Raw genomic sequence first — 25577 nt, forward strand, 5'->3', positions numbered from 1 at the left:
CCTCCATATGAAGTATTTGGCCAATATATTAATGAATAAGATAATCTGTCCGTGCTTTACTTCCCCAGTCGCTGTCGGGATACTGAAACAGAAAAATTCCGTGCAATGTATGAAAGTCGGAAAGATGGAATTATGTTAGGTCTCGTAGGCGATGAAGTCGCACAGTTCAGTAAACATTTGGTTCACATGCCGAGAAAGGAACTTTGCGCATGCGTGCAAATAAGGCTTGGGGATTCCCCAAGGTCGCGCACACGAAGAAAATTATAGCCAGAAACATTTGCCGGGGGTTTACGCTGGTCTATTTATAGTTCTGTTTCATGCTGTGACAGGTACAATGCGTCAAATTACAAAGTACTGGCAGTGCAGTGTTCCAGTGTATAACCGGACCAGGTGATATCGGTTTGTATGTTAGTACGTGCATTTCCAGTGGGTATTCAATAGATTAGAACTCATAACGTACGTTATTCCGGTCAACCTACGAGCACATCACGGTAAAACTCGGTCGGCCAAATCTCCATCCTAAATAGAGTGGTTCAATAACTAAGTTCAGTTGTTACAAAACATTCGGCCTGCAATCCCTCCATACGCCTTAGAATTCAAGAAGCACTAGCACCAGGATTCGCACAATATACTCGTTATCACACATACTTTATCAGAACAATGCTTACCGGCAAGGGCTAACGTTATCTGCGTGTGCCGTATGTAAACGCGGGCAGCACAGTTGTTCGTGAAGAAAGGTTCCCAAGCTATTGCTAAGAGACGGACAGACTATATTTCCTCATAACAGCACAAAACCCAGAGGGTGGGCAAGGACTATGTTTCGGTAGTTATTAGTGATGTTGCGATGGGAGGGCAAAAGCTTCATAAGACAGTGGAAAGAGGAAGCTGGAAGCGGAAGGTTAAATTTGCTGATGGGAGATGGGGAAACTGGTAAATGGTAGTGAAGCTGTATTTTTTAATTGAGACGGACCGCGAAGGCGTTTGTCAGTGAAAAACTTTCCCTTTCCTGTCATGATTTTAATTACGTACAAAATATATTAGCACTATTATCAAATAGCATGTTTACCTAGAAAAACACTTAGCTGCATAACTCCAAATCTTTCGTTGGTGATAAAATGTGTTCACGAGCAATGACCTCTAAGCTTAATGTGCCTCGTCGTCACGGTTGTGATCAAAATCGAGGATGTCATCTCTGAAGCTATAACGTTTTTAAACTCCGCAGTGTACTTTTAGTACACTGTACTTGGAGTCTTCAAGACCCTAAAAGAAATATCCAAGAGTTCAAACTGTGAAAGATTTGCAGAGAAACGTTTAGCTCATGTGAATAATAACCTCGTACGGTTGGTTATACCACAATAACATCCGAAAAAACGGGCTTGACTGTCGGAAGTTCCTGAAAATGGCAGCCTCCAGCGCGAAAAAGGTGAGAAAGAGGAAGAAATATTGACAAATAAATGCTTATCAGTAGGATAAACATTATAACAGTGTTTTTATGCAAGACTATCAAAATCAAGAAATATCGTTATCTGGATTTGTGCTTCAGAATTTCAATTTCCCTTCAAGAAACATTTGAGGAACAGGAGAGACAGACAGACAGACCGGTTACAGAGAAAACCTGAAACTGAGTCTGAGATATACTCTCCGTAATATTTGATCGAAACATGGTGCTTCACCTACCAAACTTGTGAGAATTACATGAAAGCGGCCGAATTGACAAAAGCATCATTTCTCAGTCTAATTCATGCCAAATTATGTAAATCTGATACTCACTCTGCAAACACACGTCTCAGTGAACTCCTTTTAACAACTTTAGGACTACCCAAATGGCCGACGCACAAATGTTATAGCTTCTGGGTTCACTATCCGGACTTTCAATCATATAGGCCTACTACTCCAGCAATGTCCGATACAAAGGATATTCACCAACTAAAGGTAAATCCACGAAAGAGACCCACAAACCGGTCATATTAAATACAAATTAACATACTGTTATCTGATCAAATAAAAAAACTTCAGAAATATGCCGATTTAATTCAGGAATTTTATATCGCAAAAATTGGACGATACAACATAGCACAAATTTGTCCTAATCCGATAGGTAATTCCCTGATCCCATCCATAGAAAGCACAAGGTAAAACCCCAGAACAAATCTCAGAACACACGGTAAATCCCAGGGGAATGTTTCGTTGAATTCAATGATGGAGAATGATATCAAAAACATCATAAGAAATTTTTGTCCATTTATTGCCAAGCAAGCAAGCCTAAGACACGATAAATACCCATTCGTGCTCAAGTCTTCACCGGCGTTTGCCATTATCAATCCAAATGTAAAATCGAAATAATTTGGACCGAAACGCCTCGAAGATAGAATCACGTGACACCGAGGGTAAAAAGAAAACTTGAAGTTGACTTGTTACTCCTTCCAGATGGAAACTTATTTTCTGTCATATTCGACAAGTCACCCAAAACTACTCGCCAATTTGAAGACAAACAAATGAGAAGCTGTACAGGTATGGAAGAAACTTTTGTTGAGATATTTGATGAACAGAATGCCTCGAATGTTTCTAGGTGTAATCATATGTTTCCATGAACATGGATGGTTATCATATCATAGTTATTTGCAATTGGCCTAGACTGAATTTAACATTTAATACAGACCAATCGAGTTCATGGTAGTTTGATATGTGTATATATTAACGTTATACGCTTAAGAATTGTGCAACATCACCTTGTTCACCAAGTGAACTGAATTTCGTTATGACACACCCTTCATCAGTAACGACTATTCAGACAGATGCGTGGAGTGTGCGTCACCACTGCGAATCGTCGGCTGCAACTGCGTGTATATAAGGAGCCGAGTGGCATGGCTTCGTCAGTTTAGACAGGGACTCTGGCGATTAACGTCAGGTAAGTAAACGATATTACCATTTGACAGAAGACCGCAAGACACGGGAGTAATTACAGAGTAATAGTTCTGCAAGGAACCGAAAACCATACAGCGTGGTAAGTCAAGTTCATGTATATTTGCCAGAAGATAAACATACTTATCGTATCAACTGAATGCTCCGTGTGCACTCTGATTCAAATTCGTTAATTTTATGTTTTGGAAATCATCGATATGATTACATGTTTCATCAGGTAATGGTAGCATTTTGTAAGTAAACAAAGCGGATGTGGATTTGGTTAAAAGACCTTATCTTTAAAACTACGATCAATGATTTCTTCACATTAGCATCGATCTGCAAAGAAACAAAGCCCGTAGACTTTAAGCGAAAACGAATCAGTAATCTGACTGAGTGAGATGAAATTGAGCTACAGAATAGTAATATACTTGTATTGCTGCGGCGTTTTAAGTGTCTATCATTAATTATGGAAATCAAAGTTTCATATAATCACACAATAAATTGACAAGCGTTTAACAACATAATCGAAATTTCGTCAGTATGTGACATTAGACACTGACTTATAAATGTGAATAAGGAAAGGCGCACACTGTCAGGTATTTATCACACTATCGATATCATGTATTCACATTGCACTCTTGCCAACTTAACACTTTCGCTGACAGTCTTTGCATTGTGGCTTTACCTTCTGCAATTATTTTTATTGATACGACGATCAAAGAATACATTTCACCACAAAAAGTTCGAAACAATCAATTTAAAAATTATTACCGTGTCGGAAAAAGACGAAAACCAGAAAACAGAAAAGGCGTAATTGGCTGCGAAGGATAGTTGTGACAACGGAAACATTTCTTGAAAAGCAAACGACATAAAATTCAACTTACTGGTCCTTCATTCATGTCTAGTCAACAGAAAATGCGGATTACCTTCATTACACATGCACAAAGTAAAGTCAGTTTGACCCTAGGACTCTGGTGCGTGTGCGACAGTCTACCTCGAAGAGTGTGATCTGTGTGATCTTGGTCTGATCAGAACATTTGGTCGACGTCCGCGACCAACTGTGACCATGAAAGAAGAGAGAAATTTCTTTTTCCCAACCACAGGTTTGCCGCTGTCTTTTTAACTGAATCTGCATGAAAAGAAATTATGAACAAAAGGCGTTTCTGTCCGTCATCATTTTGCGCATGTGCCATTTCGTTATAGCATGCATTGTCAACGTGATCTCAACTGTGATCAGAATAGCATCGGGTATTTTGAGTATCGCAATTACGTGTACACCGATCCACTGATAATAAGTTGCCCTAAATAAGCTTACTGTTTGTTCATTGGTTAAAGCATCAATACGCATAATCACACTCACCCCACTTGTGTCACATGACATGGTCAAACAAAAACATGCTAGTAGTTTAACATAGTCACACTGATGATGACATCATTCCTTTTTAGCAGCTTTTCAGGTCTATCTTCCCAAGGAGACTGAACTGAAACTCAGCCTATGAATTCATCTCAAAATACAGCGCTGGGAATCTACGCAGGTAATTCCCACAGGAGGCCCTTAGAAATTGGCAGCATATCATAGGTTTCGACAGCATTACATCACTTTTTAGTATTTCGAGTCAGCTGTATAGATGTATAGCTAAAGGTAAGTTAGTATGTATGAGCCAAAGATACTGTTGTGTCTAAACATGATTTTATTAAAACTGTGGATTTTGCCCGTCTTACTGAGACTTCGAATTCGTTATCGATAGTGAGCTGTAGGCTTTTACCAAACAGGTGATATAATGCCGTTTTCAGTACTACCTTAGTTTAACTTTTTGAATTCACCTTTCATTGTTCAACAGGTTCTTTTCACAGAGTGCCAAGTGTGCATTTCCGTGACAGAAACCTTAACTTATTTCATTCGTTTCTCGGCCGTTTTTATCTGCATATTAAGCACTCTACCTTTACATGAGAGAGACCCTTGATATCATTACTATAATGGTCTTAGATCTATGAACTATTGGCTGTCTCCTCACTGAGACCGTCTGGAGCTCCAACCTGCCATGGGAAACAGATATGTCGTTGAACGAAACAAATTTATATTTTTGTAATTCCTTCCGTCAAGCAAAGTCTTGTATAAAGGGCAAAGATAGAAAGTTAAGATCTTCGTATTGTGCTGAGTCTGAACCTCCAAAATATAAAATCAGTGAAGTAAATGAATGCATGCGCACAAATAAACTGGGAATTCCCGAGCTTGTTGATAGAAAACGCGTAGGTCAGGCACATCACTGAATACACAATGTTTAATAGGCAAACATTAGATCTATTTACGGTGCGCGTAAAATGGCAATGCTCCTATGTGTCCGTGAGAGATATTATGCCTAATCGTGAGTTTGTAACTCAAACTTGTGATCTGGTTCACTAAGAGCGCTGTCTTGTTACTACACTAGTGCCGATCACCAAATCAAAATTAAATCGTTCAACACTACCATGAAGAACCACAGAGTAAGCTACATGTAGGTTGACGCCAACTTAATTTATCAAAAAGCGACGGCGTTTCAAGTCGAGTCAGCGAGTCGACATGTATACTCTTACTTGGGTAAAAGTGCACCTTCTCATGGCGGGAAATCACAAAAATCGATTGTAAATGTTTCATATCATAAACCTCTAAGTCCTTTTTAAAAGCCCCTAAAGATGGAAAATATACATCCCCACAGCTAAAATAGACTAATAACTTTACAAACATTGCATGAACATGAAAGGTGAGTCAAAAGGCTAGGAGTTCCAGGCCAAGTTGATGGCAGGTGAGTGTGTTTGAACGTTGTCAAGTAAGTTTAAGGTCAAAGAGCCAAATATATCACTTTTACAACCGGCACTTTCAATAAACACGAACATCCTATATGCAGAAGAACAAAGTTCACGATCAACTTTATACTAAAACATATATATGACAAACATCAGAAATAGACCATCGCCATAATGCTGGTTTTGTTATCTCATCCTCAGAATTCCGAAGCCATGCTGGACACGTTTCGAAACCCATGCAGTACTAAAATGGTTATACTGCTGTATTGAGTACACTAATAATACAAAGTTGGAAATTCCGGAGTGCTGAACAAATCAAAAACCCACCTTCTCATTGAAGGGTTCAAAGGTCAACCGTTGCTCTTACAAACCACCTTTTATTGTGTTTGTTGCACGTAGGCTGATGATTGGCTGGATCTGTGCCAGGTCACTGTGTCTACAACAATTTGCAACGGGTACAACTTACCGATCACATCGATGACTTTGAATTAGGGAATGCCACTGAAAATAATGCACAATCTCTCGGTAAATGAGGTATACAAATGAATAATTAGGGTTTTTGCAATGTAACAGATGAAGTTTCACTTTGACTCTTCTCTATATAAAGAATTGTTTATATCAAATAAGTGAGAGAAATATTATCACCTTACAAACATACATTAAAGGCGTTACGGAATTACGAGAAAGCTAACAAGAAGCCACGGCCATTCAATTCCGGAAGCGCAATCTTGGCAAGATATCATTCCTTGGCATGCGAGACTCAAATTGACGTCTTCGATAATGTTCCTTTTTTTATCAGACATCATAACTGTCTCTAAAATCAAAGCAGAGCTTTACACAATAACTATAATTCGTATATAAATTGGACAATTGTGGGCATTCATAGCATGGCAAAACACACTAATTCACGGAAAATGAAAATGTAACCCTGAAAACCTTGCTATAATCGAGTCATTTTCCTGAACTTCTGATGTCACAGAATCAAAAGTCCCATTCTTCGAGTGAGTTTCGATTGGAGAGTGTCGTTATACGCCCACATTTTAAGGGAGGTAATGGGGCACTTTTAATTTTTACGTGTCAATTCCACAAAAGTTTGACATTAAAAGTTGCTGATATGAATGAAGAAATAAAGAAATTGATCTATATTCATTACTTTTTTATCAACAGGCTAAAAAGCAGCGTGCAAAGGTGGCTAATGCGGACGACCAATAGTTATCGAAAGGGAAGAGCTCTACTTAGAGATTTTTTGAGTTCATGAGCCATACTATATATATACACTTTCCGAAACAATTTCATGAATTTTCAGTGGTTACGCTGCATTCACAAATACTGGAGGTTGGGGGCCGGGGCTGGAGAATATCAGGGTTGGGATTTGAAAATTTTTAGGATAGTAGAGCGGGGACTTGAAATTTTTGCTCTAGGTGTAAGGAGACTTGAAAATGTTTTGGTTCCCTATATTTATTATTTACATTTTCACATTTTTCAAACAATTCTAAAATTGTATGAATGCTATTGTATTTTCATAAGAAAAATAGCAAGTAGACCTTGTAACGTTGCAGAAGTGCAGCTGTTGAGAATTTTTCAAATTTTTATGCAATGTATCAAATATAGTATCTTGCTGTCTCCCTACAGCATGCTGAAACACACAACATTCAGTATGTCGATAAAGCCCGTATATATCAACACTATTGGTAATAATTGAATTATAGAGTCAGGACTCAAAAGTCATTTGTCAATGACACAAATGCACAGTACACAATCTGTGTTGGCAAGCTGAATGCCGTACACTTCAACATGCTGTGGGGAGTAGAGCAAGAATGCAGTTGTATAAACTGAACAAAATATTGTCAAAATTATGAAGGTTAATACAGCTACTGTCTCACTACTGCCTACGAGCAGTGTTACTCACTGTCATTGCGTACGGAAGTGACAGTGACAGTGATAGGTTTGACTCTTATGTAGTTGAAGAAAAGTTTAGTTCATTTGGCGCTCATGACAATGAATCATACTTGTACACATGATCAGGCCGGAGAGCAACACATGGAAGACAAGAAGACTGTACTTGACAGCTGTTAATAGACTGTGGCCAAAAGGAACAATAAATCCACTGTTCACAAAAAATATTGACTATGGCACACAAAAAGAATGCATCTCCTTGATTTTAACGGTACAGTTTACTTCTATTCTTATATGGCTGTCTGTATTTTTCATTTTACAATAAATATTTTGTCCATCGAGTGCAACAAAGATATAGGTGTTGATTTTTCAACATTGTATTGTTTATCAGCATCATTTTTGTGTAGTTAATTCTTTAAAATGGTGTTGAAATGCTTTAAACTTATTTGCACAGCCGGAGTATTAATATGCAGCAGTCTCTATATTGACATTTTACTGTATATGAAATACAACTGATTGCAATGTACGTGTACATAACACATATGTATTATTGTGTTCATAGGCTGAATACTTCAAGATTAAATAAGATGTAAAACAAGAGACTGGAGTTAATACAAAAAATACTGAAAAGTATATTGTTTGCGTAAGTGTATATGATCAGAAAAATTGTAGCTATTGGTACATTTTAGCATCGGGGATTTTTCAACTCTGGTCTATTAGAATAATTAAGGACAAAAAAAATGGGGTCACCTTGCTTGATTTCCTACAAACGCGGATAAAAGTACTATTTTCATGGAAATAGCTTGAAATGAATGTATAAAACCATTCATTTCAAGTTCATGCAGTTCATGAAATGTTCACACTCCCATCGTACAATAACACATTAGTAAAATTTTGAAATAAAGATAATTGAAATGAAAAATGTGAATAAAGTAATTTTTCACCAAATTTGCCATTATTACATCCAAATTTCAGAGATGAAATGTTTTATGTGATGGAATATTTAACTTCCCTTAAGCTTTATTGTCAATTTTGTAAAACTTTTATAAGTAGCATCTAGATTATATATGTCTGTACTTTTATCAAAAGATTTTCATCTATATATCACAGTGCTCAGTTTTTCACTATTTGGCAAAGTGTAGCCAGGAATTCACAATTTGCATACTCTCTCATGATCATTATTTTGGGTGCTTTTCAGTGGGTTTCATTGACCCGTTGGATTAACTCAAGTCGGATTAGACTAATGAATCCAAAAATCCATTGATTGCATTTAAGATGAACCGATTTAAGAACTTGCAAGATTTCTACAAATTTCTGACAACATTGCTATAACACTATACAAAATAGTTCTAATGACAAGTGACCATTGTTCGTTTATGTTCATACTTTTCCCACTATCAATCGATCGGCAAATGCATTAATATATCGTTTGATGTCGACAGATCCTTTTAATACTCTGATTAAATCGACACGTAAGGCAGGCACATTAAACAATACTTGTGGAATGAGAATAATAGTGTGTGGTCATGTGATCAAGGAGAGGAGACCATTGTAAACAAATACGTCTTTATCGGAAAACAAGAGATTATCAGAGATTGAAAACGGAGAATGGAGTGCATTCATTCTAAATGGTCTTCCAAAAGGGAGTATAGATATTGTGTACCCTAATTACCCAATAATTTACCTCCTCCTGGACCATAATGAAACTTTGTACATCAACTTAATGTACGAAGCGAAGCTGACCGAGTATTATGCCAGTTTGTTTGAGTCTGTTATGGGCCGGAAGGAGGTAGGTTATTGCTATTATTTTATAGTTTTAGCAATGCCAGGAAATTCGTAAACGTAGAAAATATATGAGACCAAAATACTGGATAATCGTGTGCATCACCTGGGGGTGAGAGTTGCATGACTACAATGGGTGACTACTGACTCAAAAATAGAAATTACCGTGACGTGACTGTCACGTGGTTACCACGTCAGGCAAGTCATTAGCGGCCTAGCAGTGACGACATGATCTCTCTACTCTATATAAAGCAGTGACGCTTTAGAATCTACACAACACAGAACACAAAATCTTCATGATGGAGAAGCCGAACATTTTGTAACAGGTATGTGAGTTTTGTCTTGAGAGAGATATTATATTATAACCATAGCCGACATAACGTCGAATTACTTCCTTATAAGGACAGGGCTGCTGCCACGCCGCCATGTTACTACTTACTACTCAGTTTATAGGAACAGCTCACAACCAAGCACTCTGCTATTTTCGTTGCATGACCAGACAGATTTGTAAGGCTAATGAAGAAGAACTCTTTCAGAAGAAACATTTTCTAAAAATTCTTTCACATTGAACATATGATATTATTTCAACGTTCATGATGTAGCATCTCTCAAACCCACAAACGGTCTGAAGGCAACGGAATAGGAAAATCCGGTTTTTACTACAAATTAACAGTGGGCACAAAAATCAGCATTTACAGGCATGTAATGTATTTTAGAGGCAAATTAGAATAATGGCACGGCCACAAACTGGAGGAATTTCTGTAATTACGTGGCCAGTGTGTTTTGTTAGGCAGGTATGACTTATCGATTTGTGACGGTACCTATCCGTAAATGTCGCCGTTGAAATATTAACAGCAAATGCAAAGTATCGAGCGTCTCCAAAAATTTGGCAATGGTCCCAAAGGTGCCTAGAAATAAAGAAGTGTGTCACAGAACAACAATGGTATTTCCCTCAACTGGCTTGACGTGGCATGTTGTAAATGAGGGGAATTCAAAACAGCGCTACATGAGGTCACCCGTGTACAGTCTATGCCGTCACGGTGATTGCTCAGAGAACAAGCATACGTGGAACAAAGTCGGGAATTTCCGAAAATCATGTTTTTCTTTCAGTTTATGACACATATACATACATCATTATTTGATGGAATTCTTTCTTCTGTAAAATCATAATCGTGAATAGATACCTAGAGTATCAAGCGATGTCTCTACGTAGTCGGGTTTCAGGTATAAAGGAACAACGTGGCGTTGATAGTATGAAAACTATCTCTAGGGCCAGCTGTTAGGGATAAGCCATATTGATGAAAGAATTTTGTGATTTACTTTGTATAGCGCCGCCTGTCGGCGACAATTTCTTTCCACAAAAATTTGTTAAAGTTTCAAACTTCACTGTTACCTTAATGTAACAATTCACAGAATTACTAAGGAACGTTAGAATTCTATGTTCAAGTATGCCACTGTCACAATAGGTATAACTACTACTATATAAGAACGAGCAATAGCTACATATATCTCAAAGCCCGAATAGCTGCAAAGGTGTAATAAACCGATCTCAAAATATCCTGAGTTTTCCAAGAGTTTTCTTTGAATAAGACCTATTAAAGACTGAAAAGGTGTATAACACTGTCATAAGTGTCTAAAGTGGCATGTAAATTCAAACGTTTTACCATCATTTTAGATTTCCCGCCATTTTCAAAAACACAATCATGTGACAGAGAAAATAAAGATTACGACAACATACTGTCGGCCATCATGTGGGTGCATTCAAGTAAATGGCATCATGCTTGTTTCTTGGATGATTACAATGTGTATGTGCACGAAATACTGCATTTTTGTACTTTTCTATGGGGCGCCATTTTACGGGTGCGGCACCCGTTTATATCTTTTAAAATATGCAGTCTTGGTCCACATCAGGCAGCAGTGATACGTCTATAAATGATTGTCCTTCAGTGAGCACATTTACACCAACCAACGTTGGTTTGAAAATAAAATCATGAAAAATTTCATATAATTCGCAGATATTGGGGCTTCAATGTCATTGTGCCAATTATATTTTGGATAACATCAATATTGTTTATTTCAAGAGTAAAACGAAAATAAACATATTTTGTAAATCAAGTGTAGTATCAAAGTGCCGTTCACACACAAGCCATTAAAATGCCTCTGCTCCAATGCTGACATAAAAAGTTTCGCGTGGACGCTGCCAGGTGCTTCTGAAACGTTTCACTTTGAGGCTGTTTAACCGGAAAGACCTGAGTCTGAGTGGGGATTAACTCTATCCGCAACTCGATGTGTGGACGGTCTGAGCACAGGGAACAGATGAAAGGACCCTGGGGTGGGGAGGAGATTTTTTGTGCAACGGTTCACCTTATTTGATTTTATTAATTTTGACTGTGATATTTCAAATAAAGAGTTTAACTCTACACCGTCTGACTGCTTTATATATTACCGACAAGTCCTTATCTCCTCTCCAACTTTTGTATACACCACTGTAATTGCTACGAAAACATTGCCAACTTGCTAATCCGCTGTCCGTATCAGCGGATTAAGTGATTGAGTCAACACCACAGCCGTCCCACTCGCATTAAAAAGTCCCCTTATTTGATTTTATCAATTTTGACTGTGATATTTCAAATAAAGAGTTTAACTCTACACCGTCTGACTGCTTTATATATTACCGACAAGTCCTTATCTCCTCTCCAACTTTTGTATACACCACTGTAATTGCTACGAAAACATTGCCAACTTGCTAATCCGCTGTCCGTATCAGCGGATTAAGTGATTGAGTCAACACCACAGCCGTCCTTATTTTAATGCGTGTGGGACGGCTGTGGTGTTGACTCAATCACTTAATCCGCTGATACGGACAGCGGATTAGCAAGTTGGCAATGTTTTCGGAGCAATTACAGTGGTGTATACACAAGTTGGAGAGGAGATAAGGACTTGTCGGTAATATGTAATGCAATCAGACGGTGTAGAGTTGAACTCTTTATTTGAAATATCACAGTCAAAATTAATAAAATCAAATAAAGTAAACCGTTGCACAAAAAACCTCCTCCCCACCCCAGGGTCCTTTCATCTGTTCCCTATGGTCTGAGCCGCTTCAGGGCAGTCTTCAACGCCCTCACGTGACAGGTATTTGTAACATATAACAAACAATAACCAACATTCACAATTTCCTTTCGCCATGGTTGCTGAATAGAGCACTACAGCTCATTGCAATAATTGGTCTTAAAATGAGATTAGTCTTCTTTATATCGCAGTCTGGGAGGATGAAATTATAAGGGAATGCTGAACGGAACCAGTAGAGACAGCCTCGTCTACAAAAAAAATTCTGAAAGGGCTGTACAATAGGGTTTAAACAGGACAGCTAATCAGTGCCACCGCAAGATAAAGGCACTAAAACTAAAGTACAAAGAAGCTGTTGACAGAGACAGGCAGTACGACAGTACGACATTATTCAGGTCAGCAATCTGTTACAATGCTGTATGCCTGGTTACATATACACCTTTTGAACTCGAGAGCGCTTAAACACCAAAACAAATACTTATTTTGTGAGTATGGGAACAAGCGGACGTCAAATTATTAACCCCCTATGTTTGCAAATGACAATAGTGTCACGAAAACTTTTCGGTGAAACAGTGTCAGAAGGCATCTTTACAACACGTCGTCGACCAACATGTACTTACGACCTTCTAAGTTTAAAATATGCCCTGTTACAAAATAGTAAATAAAGACTGCAAATGGTTTTCTTTCCTATCAATAGCTACATTGTTTAGAAATCACCTGTTTCCAGCTCGGGTTAAAAATGAAATGCAATGTTTAACAGTTGAAAGAATATCTGTTGGCCAGCAGAACAAACAGTTACTTGACAACGCCAAGTGATCCTATTGAAATACATATTGTTACAGTATGAGTGGATAGTTATCATACTATAAACAGGGTCATAGATCTCGCGATAGATGTGCAAGTAAATTCATCCTTCTTTACTAAAACCGACAAATAATTATAATAGTTGTGGCTACTGCCACCTGGCATACTGAAACTTTCGATATCTTTTAGGCGCTTCGAACGCGACCTATCCAGGGTCAGAGGTCGCATACCTTCAGCGCCTGCACACAATTGAATCTTTCAGTCTACAGTCGCTACGGGTGACAGCAATCAATCTGGTTACCTAACCAATTACCACCACTTGGTGCTCTGTTCCAAGTAATATGACTAATTATTCACCATCATGCATTCTGACGAAAATAATAGGCCAGAGATGATGAAAAGTGGTGTTTGTAGAACCTGGAAAGAGAAATTGGAATATAGTTGGCGGTGCACGTTGAGACGTCCCATGTTTGTACCGTCGTGAATGAGGTATTGATTACCATTCTTGAAGTTAGTCGACTGAGTAGCCAGCTATTTTTACATTGTCTGGTTACTACAATACTTCAATAAGAAAATAAAAGGTTACATTTGTTCTCAATCTGCACCTAGTAATGTTTCCGATCGGTACGGTCGCCTAAGTAACCGTATCTACGCATAACTTACCAGTATTTGCACAACTGTATTTATTTACCGAATTCAACATTGACAATGACATATGCCAGAATCATTGCACGATTTGGCTTCAAATGTATACAAAATCCCTGAAGGTCGTAACATGACTACGACTGGATTTAATGTAATTTTTTCTCTTTCTATTTAAGCAGAGATCTGCACTGGTTGGGGCAGATTCTCTTGAGGATAGCTGAGTGACTGACATCCGACACCCTACTATCTTCTTTATACTTGACAAGCTGTAAATCAACTCCCTTTGCAACTTATCAAGTAAGAGAATCTAGCCTGACAGGTAAGCACTGTATATTTTTTGTACTTTCTGGTTGTCTATATTGTTTCCTCTTTGTCTTGTACAGTTTAGATTTAAAATGTGCTGATATCTATTCGACATAAAAACCTAATCACACACATTCTTTGGCCTTATGATAGTGGACTAAGTGGCCAACTGTTTTTACATTGTCTGGTCACTACCATAGTTCAATAAGAATATACCAGGTTGCATTCATTCACAATCTAATCCTATTATCGTTTCAATCGGTTCGGTCGCCTAAGTAACCGCATCTATGCATAACATACCAGTCATTATACTTCTGTATTTATTTGCCTAATTTTACATTTACAAGCACACCTGTCAGCATCATTGCGCCACTTAGCTTATAATATATACAAAACACGCTGAAGCTTAAGGTTGTAATTATGACTGGGTTCACCGTAATTTATTCTCTTTCTATTTAAGCAGAGATCTGCACTGGTTGAGGCAGATTCTCCTGAGGATAGCTGAGTGACTTAAATCGGACACCCTACTATCTTCTTTATACTTGACAAGCTGTAAATCAACTCCCTTAGCAACTTATCAAGTATGAGAATCTAGCCTGACAGGTAACCACTGTGTATTTTTGTACTTTCTGGTTGTCTATATCGTTTCATCCAAGCCATGTTCTATTTAGATTTAAAATGTGCTGATATTTATTTGACATAAAAACCTAATCACACACATGTTTAGGCCTTATGTTAGTCGAGTAGCCAACTGTTTTTACATTGTCTGGTCACTACCATAGGTCAATAAGAATATACAAGGTTGCATTCGTTCGCAATCTAATCCTAGTATTGTTTCCGATCGGTCCTGTCGCTTAAAGCCCCCACTCAATTATCAGATTTATCTAATATAAATATTATTCACTTTATGAAATATTCAATGGAAAACAAAAGAATGACAAACTGTTTATGGGCTGTTGACATATTCGCTAATGCGAGAACATGGGATTGAGATGGGCGCCCTTAAGTAGCCGCATCTATGCATAACATACCAGTCATTATTATCTGTATTTGTTTGACGAATTTAACATTTTGTCATTTACAAGCACACCTGTCAGCATCATTGCGCCACTTAGCTTATAATGTATACAAAATACGCTGAAGGTTGTAACTATGACTGGATTCAACGTAATTTTATTCTCTTTCTATTTAAGCAGAGATCTGCACTGGTTGGGGCAGATTCTCCTGAGAATAGCTGAGTGACTTACATCGGACACCCTACTATCTTCTTTATACTTGACAAGCTGTAAATCAACTCCCTTTGCAACTTATCAAGTAAGAGAATCTAGCCTGACAGGTAAGCACTGTATATTTTTTGTACTTTCTGGTTGTCTATATCGTTTCCTCTTTGTCTTGTACAGTTTAGATTTAAAATGTGCTGATATCTATTCGACATAAAAACCTAATCACACACATTCTTTGGCCTTATGATAGTGGACTAAGTGGCCAACTGTTTTTACATTGTCTGGCCACTACCATAGTTCAATAAGAATATACCAGGTTGCATTCATTCACAATCTAATCCTATTATCGTTTCAATCGGTTCGGTCGCCTAAGTAACCGCATCTATGCATAACATACCAGTCATTATACTTCTGTATTTATTTGCCTAATTTTACATTTACAAGCACACCTGTCAGCATCATTGTGCCACTTAGCTTATAATATATACAAAACACGCTGAAGCTTAAGGTTGTAATTATGACTGGGTTCACCGTAATTTTATTCAGTCTCTTTCTATTTAAGCAGAGATCTGCACTGGTTGGGGCAGATTCTCCTGAGAATAGCTGAGTGACTTACATCGGACACCCTACTATCTTCTTTATACTTGACAAGCTGTAAATCAACTCCCTTAGCAACTTATCAAGTAAGAGAATCTAGCCTGACAGGTAAGCACTGTATATTTTGTACTTTATGGTTGTCTATATCGTTTCCTCCTTGCCATGTACTTTTTAGATTTAAAATGTGCTGATATCTATTTGACATAACGTACATGTTTAGGCCTAATGATAGTCGACTGAGTAGCCAACTGTTTTTACATTGTCTGGTCACTACCATAGTTCAATAAGAAAATACAAGGTTACATTTGTTCTCAATCTGCACCTAGTAATGTTTCCGATCGGTACGGTCGCCTAAGTAACCGTATCTACGCATAACTCACCAGTATTTGCAAAACTGTATTTATTTACCGAATTCAACATTGACAATGACATATGCCAGAATCATTGCACGATTTGGCTTCAAATGTATACAAAATCCCTGAAGGTCGTAACATGACTATGACTGGATGTAATGTAATTCTTTCTCTTTCTATTTAAGCAGAGATCTGCACTGGTTGGGGCAGATTCTCTTGAGGATAGCTGAGTGACTGACATCCGACACCCTACTATCTTCTTTATACTTGACAAGCTGTAAATCAACTCCCTTTGCAACTTATTAAGTAAGAGAATCTAGCCTGACAGGTAAGCACTGTATATTTTTTTGTACTTTCTGGTTGTCTATATCGTTTCCTCTTTGTCTTGTACAGTTTAGATTTAAAATGTGCTGATATCTATTCGACATAAAAACCTAATCACACACATTCTTTGGCCTTATGATAATGGACTAAGTGGCCAACTGTTTTTACATTGTCTGGTCACTACCATAGTTCAATAAGAATATACCAGGTTGCATTCATTCACAATCTAATCCTATTATCGTTTCAATCGGTTCGGTCGCCTAAGTAACGCATCTATGCATAACATACCAGTCATTATACTTCTGTATTTATTTGCCTAATTTTACATTTACAAGCACACCTGTCAGCATCATTGCGCACTTAGCTTATAATATATACAAAACACGCTGAAGCTTAAGGTTGTAATTATGACTGGGTTCACCGTAATTTTATTCTCTTTCTATTTAAGCAGAGATCTGCACTGGTTGAGGCAGATTCTCCTGAGGATAGCTGAGTGACTTACATCGGACACCCTACTATCTTCTTTATACTTGACAAGCTGTAAATCAACTCCTTTGCAACTTATCAAGTAAGAGAATCTAGCCTGACAGGTAAGCACTGTGTATTTATCTGTACATTTCTGGTTGTATTAATCGTTTCCTCCTTGCTATGTATTATTTAAATTTAAAATGTGCTGATATCTATTTGACATAAAAACCTAATCACATACATGCTCAGGCCTTATCGGGGGGGGGGGGGTAACTCCATGGCTAATAGTACGAGGGGGCTCCTCACGAACATGGAAACCCAAACTGTTGTGATACCAGTTTTGAGCAAAAAAACCTACCCTTTCTGATACCATACAATATAATAATCTAATCAGTCTAAGAACAGTCGGACTGTTCTTAATCTGTGTGATCGTCTCAGTCCACTTCCACTGTCATTGTGTGTTGATGGAGGCACTGTCAACCGGATGATACCATCATCACCCCAGGCACCATCAGCAATATGATCAATATTATTAGTGACTGTCTCTTGTCCAACTTGACGTTTTGGACGTTTTCCGCTGCACCAAGTCATCCAAAATGTAGATACATGGGTTTCCAGTGTTGACAGCATGATTTTTTAACAAATGTCAGTTTGTGTTTAAAACCGGACCCTTTTCTATACCAACACCTCGTGAAAAGTATACCCTTTCTGATACCAAACAGTGCAAAAAAACGACCCCTTTCGCGCGGACCCTCCCCGTATAGCCATCTCTGGGAGTTACCCCCCGGGGGGCCTTATGATAGCCCTTCTATTGAAATGTTTATTCTTTTCGTAAATGTTTACCAACGACTGCAAGTCATCAGTCAATACTTCACAATTTTATTCACAAAAATCATATTGTCGGCCTTTTCCCTGATTTTTAAGCATGATTAATAACGGTCACATCAGAGAATACTGTAACATGGTGAGATGTTTTATAGATATCGGAGCAAAACGGAAAAGCTAAATGCTACTTTCAGGTACATACAGGGTTTCGTTTGGTTACCATAGCGATTACTTCTGCAACTGTGACATGAAATTCATGTACCATCATTACAATTATTGAAACCATTCGATGTGGTTAACTGTACTTCTGAAGGACAAACTATTCGTCGTAGAGATTTTCCATTCAAGAAACTTCGATTACCGGATAATGGGTATTGTTTTGAATAATTTAGATATATGAGTTATGTAATCCATATCTTTGAACTATTTGCAAGGCATATTACATATATATAGGAGGCAAGACTTTAAAAAGGATACGTGTACATGTAAGCCTGCGCACTAATGCTCAAATGCAAGTAGCAGTAAACGTGGTTACGGTAACGTGTAAGTTGTGATGTTACATGATATGCCATTATTTTGAATAAGCTTAATTTGATATTTCAGCATTTTATATTAAATTTTACATCCTACAGTAAAAGCCCGCGCACCTGGGAATGGTCAGAACTTCACTGACAGGCTGACCAAAACACACAATTGTAAGGATCTTTCAACATGGCGGCGGGTTACCCATTATCAATATTCAAGTCGTCTCTTGGAGACAAATATATTTGCCTGGAGTGTCAACTTGTAATCAGAGATCCCATTCAAACCTTCTGTGGCCATCGCTATTGCAAGTCATGTTTTCAACGACTTATCAATGGGTAAGCATCTCTACATTTAATGTTGAAAATTAAACTATATTGATGCAAAAGAAGCTCATCTTTGTCTCTTTTTCCATCGCAATTTTTAGCACCTGCTTTTCAAACCTATTACTCAAATTCTCTGTAAAATAATCTTGACTACAACATGAAGACGGCTTTTCCATTTTGAATGAAAAAAATGTAATGTCTTCAGGAAACAGAAACAAAATACATCCATAATCCAAATTCAGCTTTTAATTTTTGAATAACGTGAGCTGAACATTTCATGAAGTTGCCTATTTTTCTTGTACAAAATCAACAACACTCTAACAGACAAAAGTTTGCTACAATGTTTGGCTGATTTAAGTCACAGAATGTTAACTCCTGATTTTCACTGACATTAATAATATCGAATTTCACCGAATACACCCGATCAATGAAAGAAATATTACTTTCATGGCATTTTCATTATTTTACTTTACTCTGTAGGCAATTGGATCCAGTTTACTGTGTTGCTGTAAGAATGAAGGCGTGCCGGATTCAGCCCTTAAGAGTGAAGAGGTGTGTTTTCCAAAGACGTTTTTGAATGTGCATTTCACAGTACCATTTTGAAAGAGAATCACAAATACAAATTTATCATCAAAACCTTTTTAGATATGTTCAATAAATACGGCGTTGTCCTTCGTGGGACAATGCGGATGAATGAGTGGTACAATGATTGAGAGACAACTTTAAATTATATATTCTGAACCGATTACTCATTTGTTATTGCAGATGTACCTCGACAGAGCTATAATGCGAGATTTAAGCGGCTGTTCCGTGCAGTGTCTGAATGATGGCTGCGAGTGGAATGGACCTTTTAAAGGCTATCAGGTAAGTTGTAGATAGACACTTGTTATTGGTCGGTTCTTCTTTCTCTTTATGCGGGCGCGTAACGCAATATTTGAGTTAAAAAAGTTGTGTGGAATCTAAATAAATCAGTGATCGTTAGAAGTAGTATGAACAGCGTTTGATTAAAATAACACCACATTGATGAGCGAAGATTAATGTGGAGTACAGTATAGAATTTCATTCCTCTTGCCGACTAACCGTACCTCCAACCTTCTTTCATAATATCAGCAACATGTAGAAGCCTGTAGCTTTGAACTTATACAGTGTCTACATAAAGAAGGCTGCGGTGCCTTGATTAAACGGAAGGATTTGTCTGCACATTTGGAGAGAGAGTGTCCCATGAGAATGGTTACCTGCCAACACTGTAAAGAGGAATATCCGTGGAAGATATTGCGACAACACTTCGATGAATGCGAAGAGATTTCCAGCGAGTGTCAATTCTGTAGAAATATTGCACTACCGAGAAAACAGGTGAAGAATGGATCAGTTTGTTGTAACTCATCTGTAAATACCTAGGAGTATAACAGCAAATTTCCTTTCATTAATGTCACTATAACTGCACTAAAACAGAACAGAAAAGATAAAATTGTAACACACACCATTCTGTACTTTTCACTTAGTTCACTCCAACTTTAGATTCTTTCTTACAATAAGTCACACTGAGTCGAAATCTGTCAAAATATAGATTTAATGGTTTATTGTTCGTCTTAGCATAAGCATATTACTGAGATTATGCGAGAAGATCTGTCGCATGAGGGCGCTCGTACACTAGCCTTCTCTCAACAATCTCCTACCCAATGGATAATTCAGCGTCCTTATCTGTTGTCAAGGAGTTTTGATGCATGTGTTTTACTTTTTACTTTTGTGCAGTTAAAAGTACATCAGCACCCAGAAACCGGAAATTGTCCAAACAGGCCAGAAGCGTGCAAGTTCAAAGCAGTCGGTTGTACTCTACTGGTAAGGGTCGCATTTTATCACACTGCAAAACATGTCGTCCTACAATTACCGCCATGCTCACTCATGTACTTTGCACTTTATTTTAAATCTTCAACCCTGTTTTCATCTCTGCGCCAAGGAGGCGTATCTCGAGTATTTCACAGACTTACTCCAAGCAAAGCTCAGTCAATTTCACAGCAATTGCGTACCTACTTTAATGATGTATAACTGCTCATATTACTGGATTAAACAATAATCTGTAGGCCTAAATAAGCTATAATGTTAACTGTGTCATGGCATGCGTCGTCTAAAACATCTCGACTTCGTGTAAACGTCATTTTTGTTACTCGAATCGCGAAATAGCATCATCGTGATTGCGTCATATTTGTTTTTCTTCGGGTTGTTGGCCTCGTTATGACGGTCTACATGAAAGCGGACCAGTTTGTCGACTTTTTTCCGAAAACACGGATTTTTTCTGCAAATTCAAGACGGCCGCAGCCCAAGAGTGGTTATATTTTGGTAAAATGATAAAACATATACATCACTAACACTCATAAACAAAGACTCACAAACAAATCAACCTCATAAACATTGCATTCGAAAACACGTTATTCAGTAATCAGCGGCTGCAACTGAACAAAGTATATAAAGTTATACAAAAGAATTAAAACAAAAACTCTAGAATCAGTAAATGTGATTGGTGCTACTTTGAAGAATATTGGTCAGCACGAGAAAGTAAAAATATTATAGTCTTCTTATAATCTCAATCGCACAATGTGTGCACTCATTGCCATGGCGTCATTTCTATCATTGAAATACGGTAAAATCTTATAAGTATGTCTGCGATACGTCATCTAAATACAGCTTTATATCTTTGGTTAAGTATTGAAATATCTTGCGCTATCAATTGAACTCTGTCGCTCAGGTGCATTACTGTTTAATAGACATGGTGTGATTTTTAGGTTAAGCAGTTACAGTACTGGTTCACTGTCCTTGCATGCACTGTCCACTAGCCCTTTGATTTTGCGCTCCTTCTTGTGATTTTTTTGGCACTTTCTCCCATGTTGGTTCTGTAGTTTGGTTCTGTGGCTTATGTATCCTGTCGGTAACTTACTTCCTGCCAATAACTTCTGCTTAACTATGGTTTGTCCTGGCATCACTGCATCATCCATTATTTCCCATCGTTCCTGTAACATGGCGGCGGTCCAGCTAAACATCTATATGCGCATCTTGCTGTAAGCCTAACAACTCTGGAGATCCACTGTATCGGTATGTCTGTAATGAAACAAAAACACGTGACACAGCGAGAGAAAGGTCAACTTCATGCACCACCAATCACCATTTTACGTGGATGTTGCACGTCACCCCATTAAGTGTTCCACTGGCAACTTTCAAGCTATTCGGTCAGTCGCCAACTGTACATGTTAAAAACTTATTTTAACGCAGATACCATCGGATGACAAAGGAAGACACGGTAAAGAATATATTGAGAAACACCAGGAGATGCTTTGCGAGTCTGTCGTGAGTATGCAACCTGTCATTGAGCAGGCAAAGAGAGACCAGCTCACCATAGATGCCACCAAAGAGCTGATGACAAAACACGACATAGAATTGACCAATCTTCAAACAGCTCTTCACTCTCTCCAGGACGAATTCCGAAAAGTACAAGTCAATAACTCTGATTTGAAGTCGAAAACAAACCATCAAGAATTCGAATCAGAGTTTAAAATGCATAAAAGTAGATTGTCTGAGACTGAAAATAAAATTTCTGTACTGGAGACACAAATGTCAACTTATGAAGGTATAACAGCAGTGCTTAACGGACAGCTAGAAAGAGACACACAGCAATTGCAAACTTTTGAGAGACAAAGAAGACAAGATAGGGAACTCTTAGATTCATTAGAAAGGAAAATAAAAGCTCAGGATAGAATTATCGCATTGAAGGATGTTGCTCTTGCTGAGCAAGATTTACGTATTCAATCTCTTGAGATGACTTCGTATGACGGAATTTTAGTTTGGAAAATCAGTGATTTCACAAGAAAATTAAATGAGGCTAGAAGCGGCAGAGCAACATCAATCTATTCACCATGTTTCTTTCCAAGTCGACATGGTTATAAAATGTGTGTCCGGATATACCTGAATGGAGATGGGATGGGGAAGGGTAATCACGTGTCACTGTTCTTTGTCATCATGAAGGGACCCTTTGATGCTCTTCTTCGCTGGCCATTCAGACAGAAGGTCACCTTCATGTGGCTGGACCAGAACAACAGAGAACACGTAATTGATGCATTCAGACCTGATCCTACGTCCAGTTCTTTTCAAAGACCTAAAAATGACATGAACATTGCCAGTGGTTGTCCATTATTCATGCCATTATCTCAGATCGATAGTCCCCGCCATGCTTACGTAAAGGACGATGTAGCATTTTTGAAAATCATAGTAGACACGTCTGACCTAGGTTAATAGACAGGTGTGGCTACACGTTTTACGTGAACGTGGACGCTGAGATATCCACGTTGGGTCGTTGGCGTACACGTTTGAGTCCGTTTGGCTACGCGTTACATCAACCGTTCGTGTGGCACACGCAACATATAATGTTTCTATTTTAGTGTTGCCGTCTGCCTGTACCACAGTCGTCAGTGTCACAGCGGTCTGTAACATGCAACCGAATTAAAGAAATATTATTTTATTATTCATTACAGATTGTAAGCTTATAATTTGTACTACTGCAGTAGAATAAATGCATAAATGCAGCACAATAGTGTCAAAAAATTGATATGGAAAAAGAAAATGATTCGGCTCGGATCGCCGTATTCTGTTTCCGCATCATTGAGATAGCTCAATGGTTACTCGGTACGCCGTCGAATTGGGACGACTATGCGAATTGACGAAGAAATTTCACAGAAAAATAGCAAAAATACATGAATATCTTTGAGTACATCGCTATCACATAGCCAACTAATAAAGTGCATGCATAATATTTACAGTCTGTATAATGTTTTGCTACCTAAAGATGAGAATAGATTTATACGTTTACAGCTCATGGCGCATCGTCAACACTGCCGTACAACCCGCTGCTGCCCTGACGTAGAGCTCACTAGCAGCTATAGCATAGCTAGCGTTGTTGTCTCCACTACATATTGGTACAATGACACATAAGTGCAAGTGACATATTGGAAGCAAGTAGTACACCGTGGAATGTCAGAAACTGTATGTGTTTTTACTTGTATTATTTTGTTTGGTGTTAATTCTATTCAAACACCAGAGCTACGCCTTCCTCGCTTGAACTTCTCAGTTACCATGTAAAAATTTATTTCTTCGGTCAGACCTTCAGTTGTGCCACTCTAAGTCATTTTTGAAATTGTACAGACGAATCAAAATTTATCAGTCAAAAATATTGATATTTTTTCTAATTATTTATTTGTTTGTTAATTTTATTAATTCACCGATAATATTTCTAAAAATTAATGGACATTTGGCTGTGGATTCTAAAGCCCGCGCAACTGTTGACTCTCTCTCCCCCTCCCCTCCATACGGTATATCGGGCGCACACATTGACAGCGATTCAGGGTTTCCGGTTCCTGAACCCTCGAACAAAATAGGCGGCATGTAAGTTGTCTTTGTACTCGTAAAGGTAAGGTAGTGTACCTGTGTTTTGAGTCTAACGGGTGAATTGTACGCGAGAGACGTGGCGAATTTGTTATTATTATGGATTGTAGAGTTCTATTTGAATGCGTTTTACATTAATGGATGGCTTCATGCAGAGATTGGTAGTGCGCCGATTCCGTCAAGGCTCTCAAGATATTTAACTTTTATTTGTAGTGTCGGTATTTCACATATATAAAGTAGTTTTAATTTGTTTAAGTGTCGGGGTACCTGTTGTTACATAGAATAACTATTCCTTAGTACATTTATCTACTGAAATAATACTTTCAATATGGAAAGATTTACCAACTCTTACAAAGGTTAGAATAGTATCATTGTGTGAGTCTACAACTTTGAGAATAAGCCGATTCCGTCGCAAGGCTAAAATCTCGTAAAGTTTGCCGACGACATTGCTCTGCTTTCACTTCTACAGGGATCAGAATGTCATCATGGTCCCGCTTTTGACGAGTTTGTTGAGTGGTGTGATAACTTCTATCCCAATTTCAATATTAAGAAACCTAAGGATATGATAATCGATTTTAGGAAGCAAATACGCAACCTCCGACGACCATTATTCAAGATAAAGAAGTTGAAATGGTCACTAATTTTCTTACCTTGGTTTATTACTTAAAAACATATTAAAATGTAATTTAAACATCGATTCTATTATCTTGAAGAAATTAAGGGCAACGATCGTATTTTTAAGGAAACTGCGTTCACCCATGGTTGATAGAGAAATCTTATCCTTTTAGCGTTATTTCATTCTCATTCATCTGGTTTCAAAATCTGACAGTCAAAAACAAAAGTTCACTTGATAGAATTGTGTCCATTAGCTCGAAATTAATCGGAATACCCAGAGAAGTCTGTTATCATTTTATAATCAGCAAATACTTAGGAAAGCCTGCTCGATTCTTTTAGCTAGTAATCATATCTTGTCGTCAGAGTTAAGCATACTTCCCTTTGGTCTGCGTTTTAGATGCCGGGCTCGCAGGTCAAATGGGCGCAAGTTGTCATTCATTCCCACCGCTGTGCGGCTATGATTGGTAAACTGTTTTGTGTGATTATTTTTGGTTTTGTTCTGTCTATGACTTTTTTGTACATTTTTAGTATTTTGGTGTATTGTATTCGAGGCACACTTTTTAATTGCCAGTATTTGGGATGAATAAAGTTCTATTGAATCGAATTTGACGCATACGAATCATGTAGACTCGTTTCAATGCATTCAATTTAGACGCCAACTGAATGTGTGAAGAATATTTTATCTCATTAGAAACACTTTTATAGATGAATAT

General features: G+C 37.9%; 1 protein-coding gene across 2 annotated transcripts; it reads left to right on the plus strand.

The window, feature by feature from the left end:
• The first annotated feature begins 9324 nt into the window (after positions 1-9324).
• LOC139131098 (TNF receptor-associated factor 2-like) lies at positions 9325-25315 on the plus strand. 2 transcript variants are annotated; one of them, XM_070697048.1, is made up of 13 exons: positions 9325-9692; positions 14061-14200; positions 14648-14787; positions 15381-15520; positions 15973-16112; positions 16546-16685; positions 17133-17271; positions 18607-18834; positions 19303-19374; positions 19588-19686; positions 19933-20175; positions 20575-20661; positions 22087-25315. In XM_070697048.1, exons 8-13 carry the CDS (start codon positions 18811-18813, stop codon positions 23101-23103), a joined length of 1542 nt encoding a protein of 513 aa, XP_070553149.1. In that variant the 5' UTR covers positions 9325-9692; positions 14061-14200; positions 14648-14787; positions 15381-15520; positions 15973-16112; positions 16546-16685; positions 17133-17271; positions 18607-18810; the 3' UTR covers positions 23104-25315. The 2 variants fall into 2 exon arrangements, with proteins under 2 accessions (XP_070553149.1, XP_070553151.1); XM_070697050.1 differs by lacking the exons at positions 15973-16112; positions 16546-16685; positions 17133-17271.
• The last annotated feature ends 262 nt before the right edge of the window (positions 25316-25577 follow it).

Source organism: Ptychodera flava, chromosome 4 (genome assembly GCF_041260155.1).
Source record: "Ptychodera flava strain L36383 chromosome 4, AS_Pfla_20210202, whole genome shotgun sequence".
Taxonomy (NCBI): Eukaryota; Metazoa; Hemichordata; class Enteropneusta; family Ptychoderidae; genus Ptychodera; species Ptychodera flava.

Bases quoted from the DNA above. Each gene is read 5' to 3' on its own strand.
- LOC139131098 (XM_070697048.1), top strand. From the start codon at position 18,811: ATGTTTTCAACGACTTATCAATGG. The intron at 20,176-20,574 runs GTGAAGAATGGA...ACTTTTGTGCAG, and splicing joins TTGCACTACCGAGAAAACAG to TTAAAAGTACATCAGCACCC. The intron at 20,662-22,086 runs GTAAGGGTCGCA...ATTTTAACGCAG, and splicing joins CAGTCGGTTGTACTCTACTG to ATACCATCGGATGACAAAGG.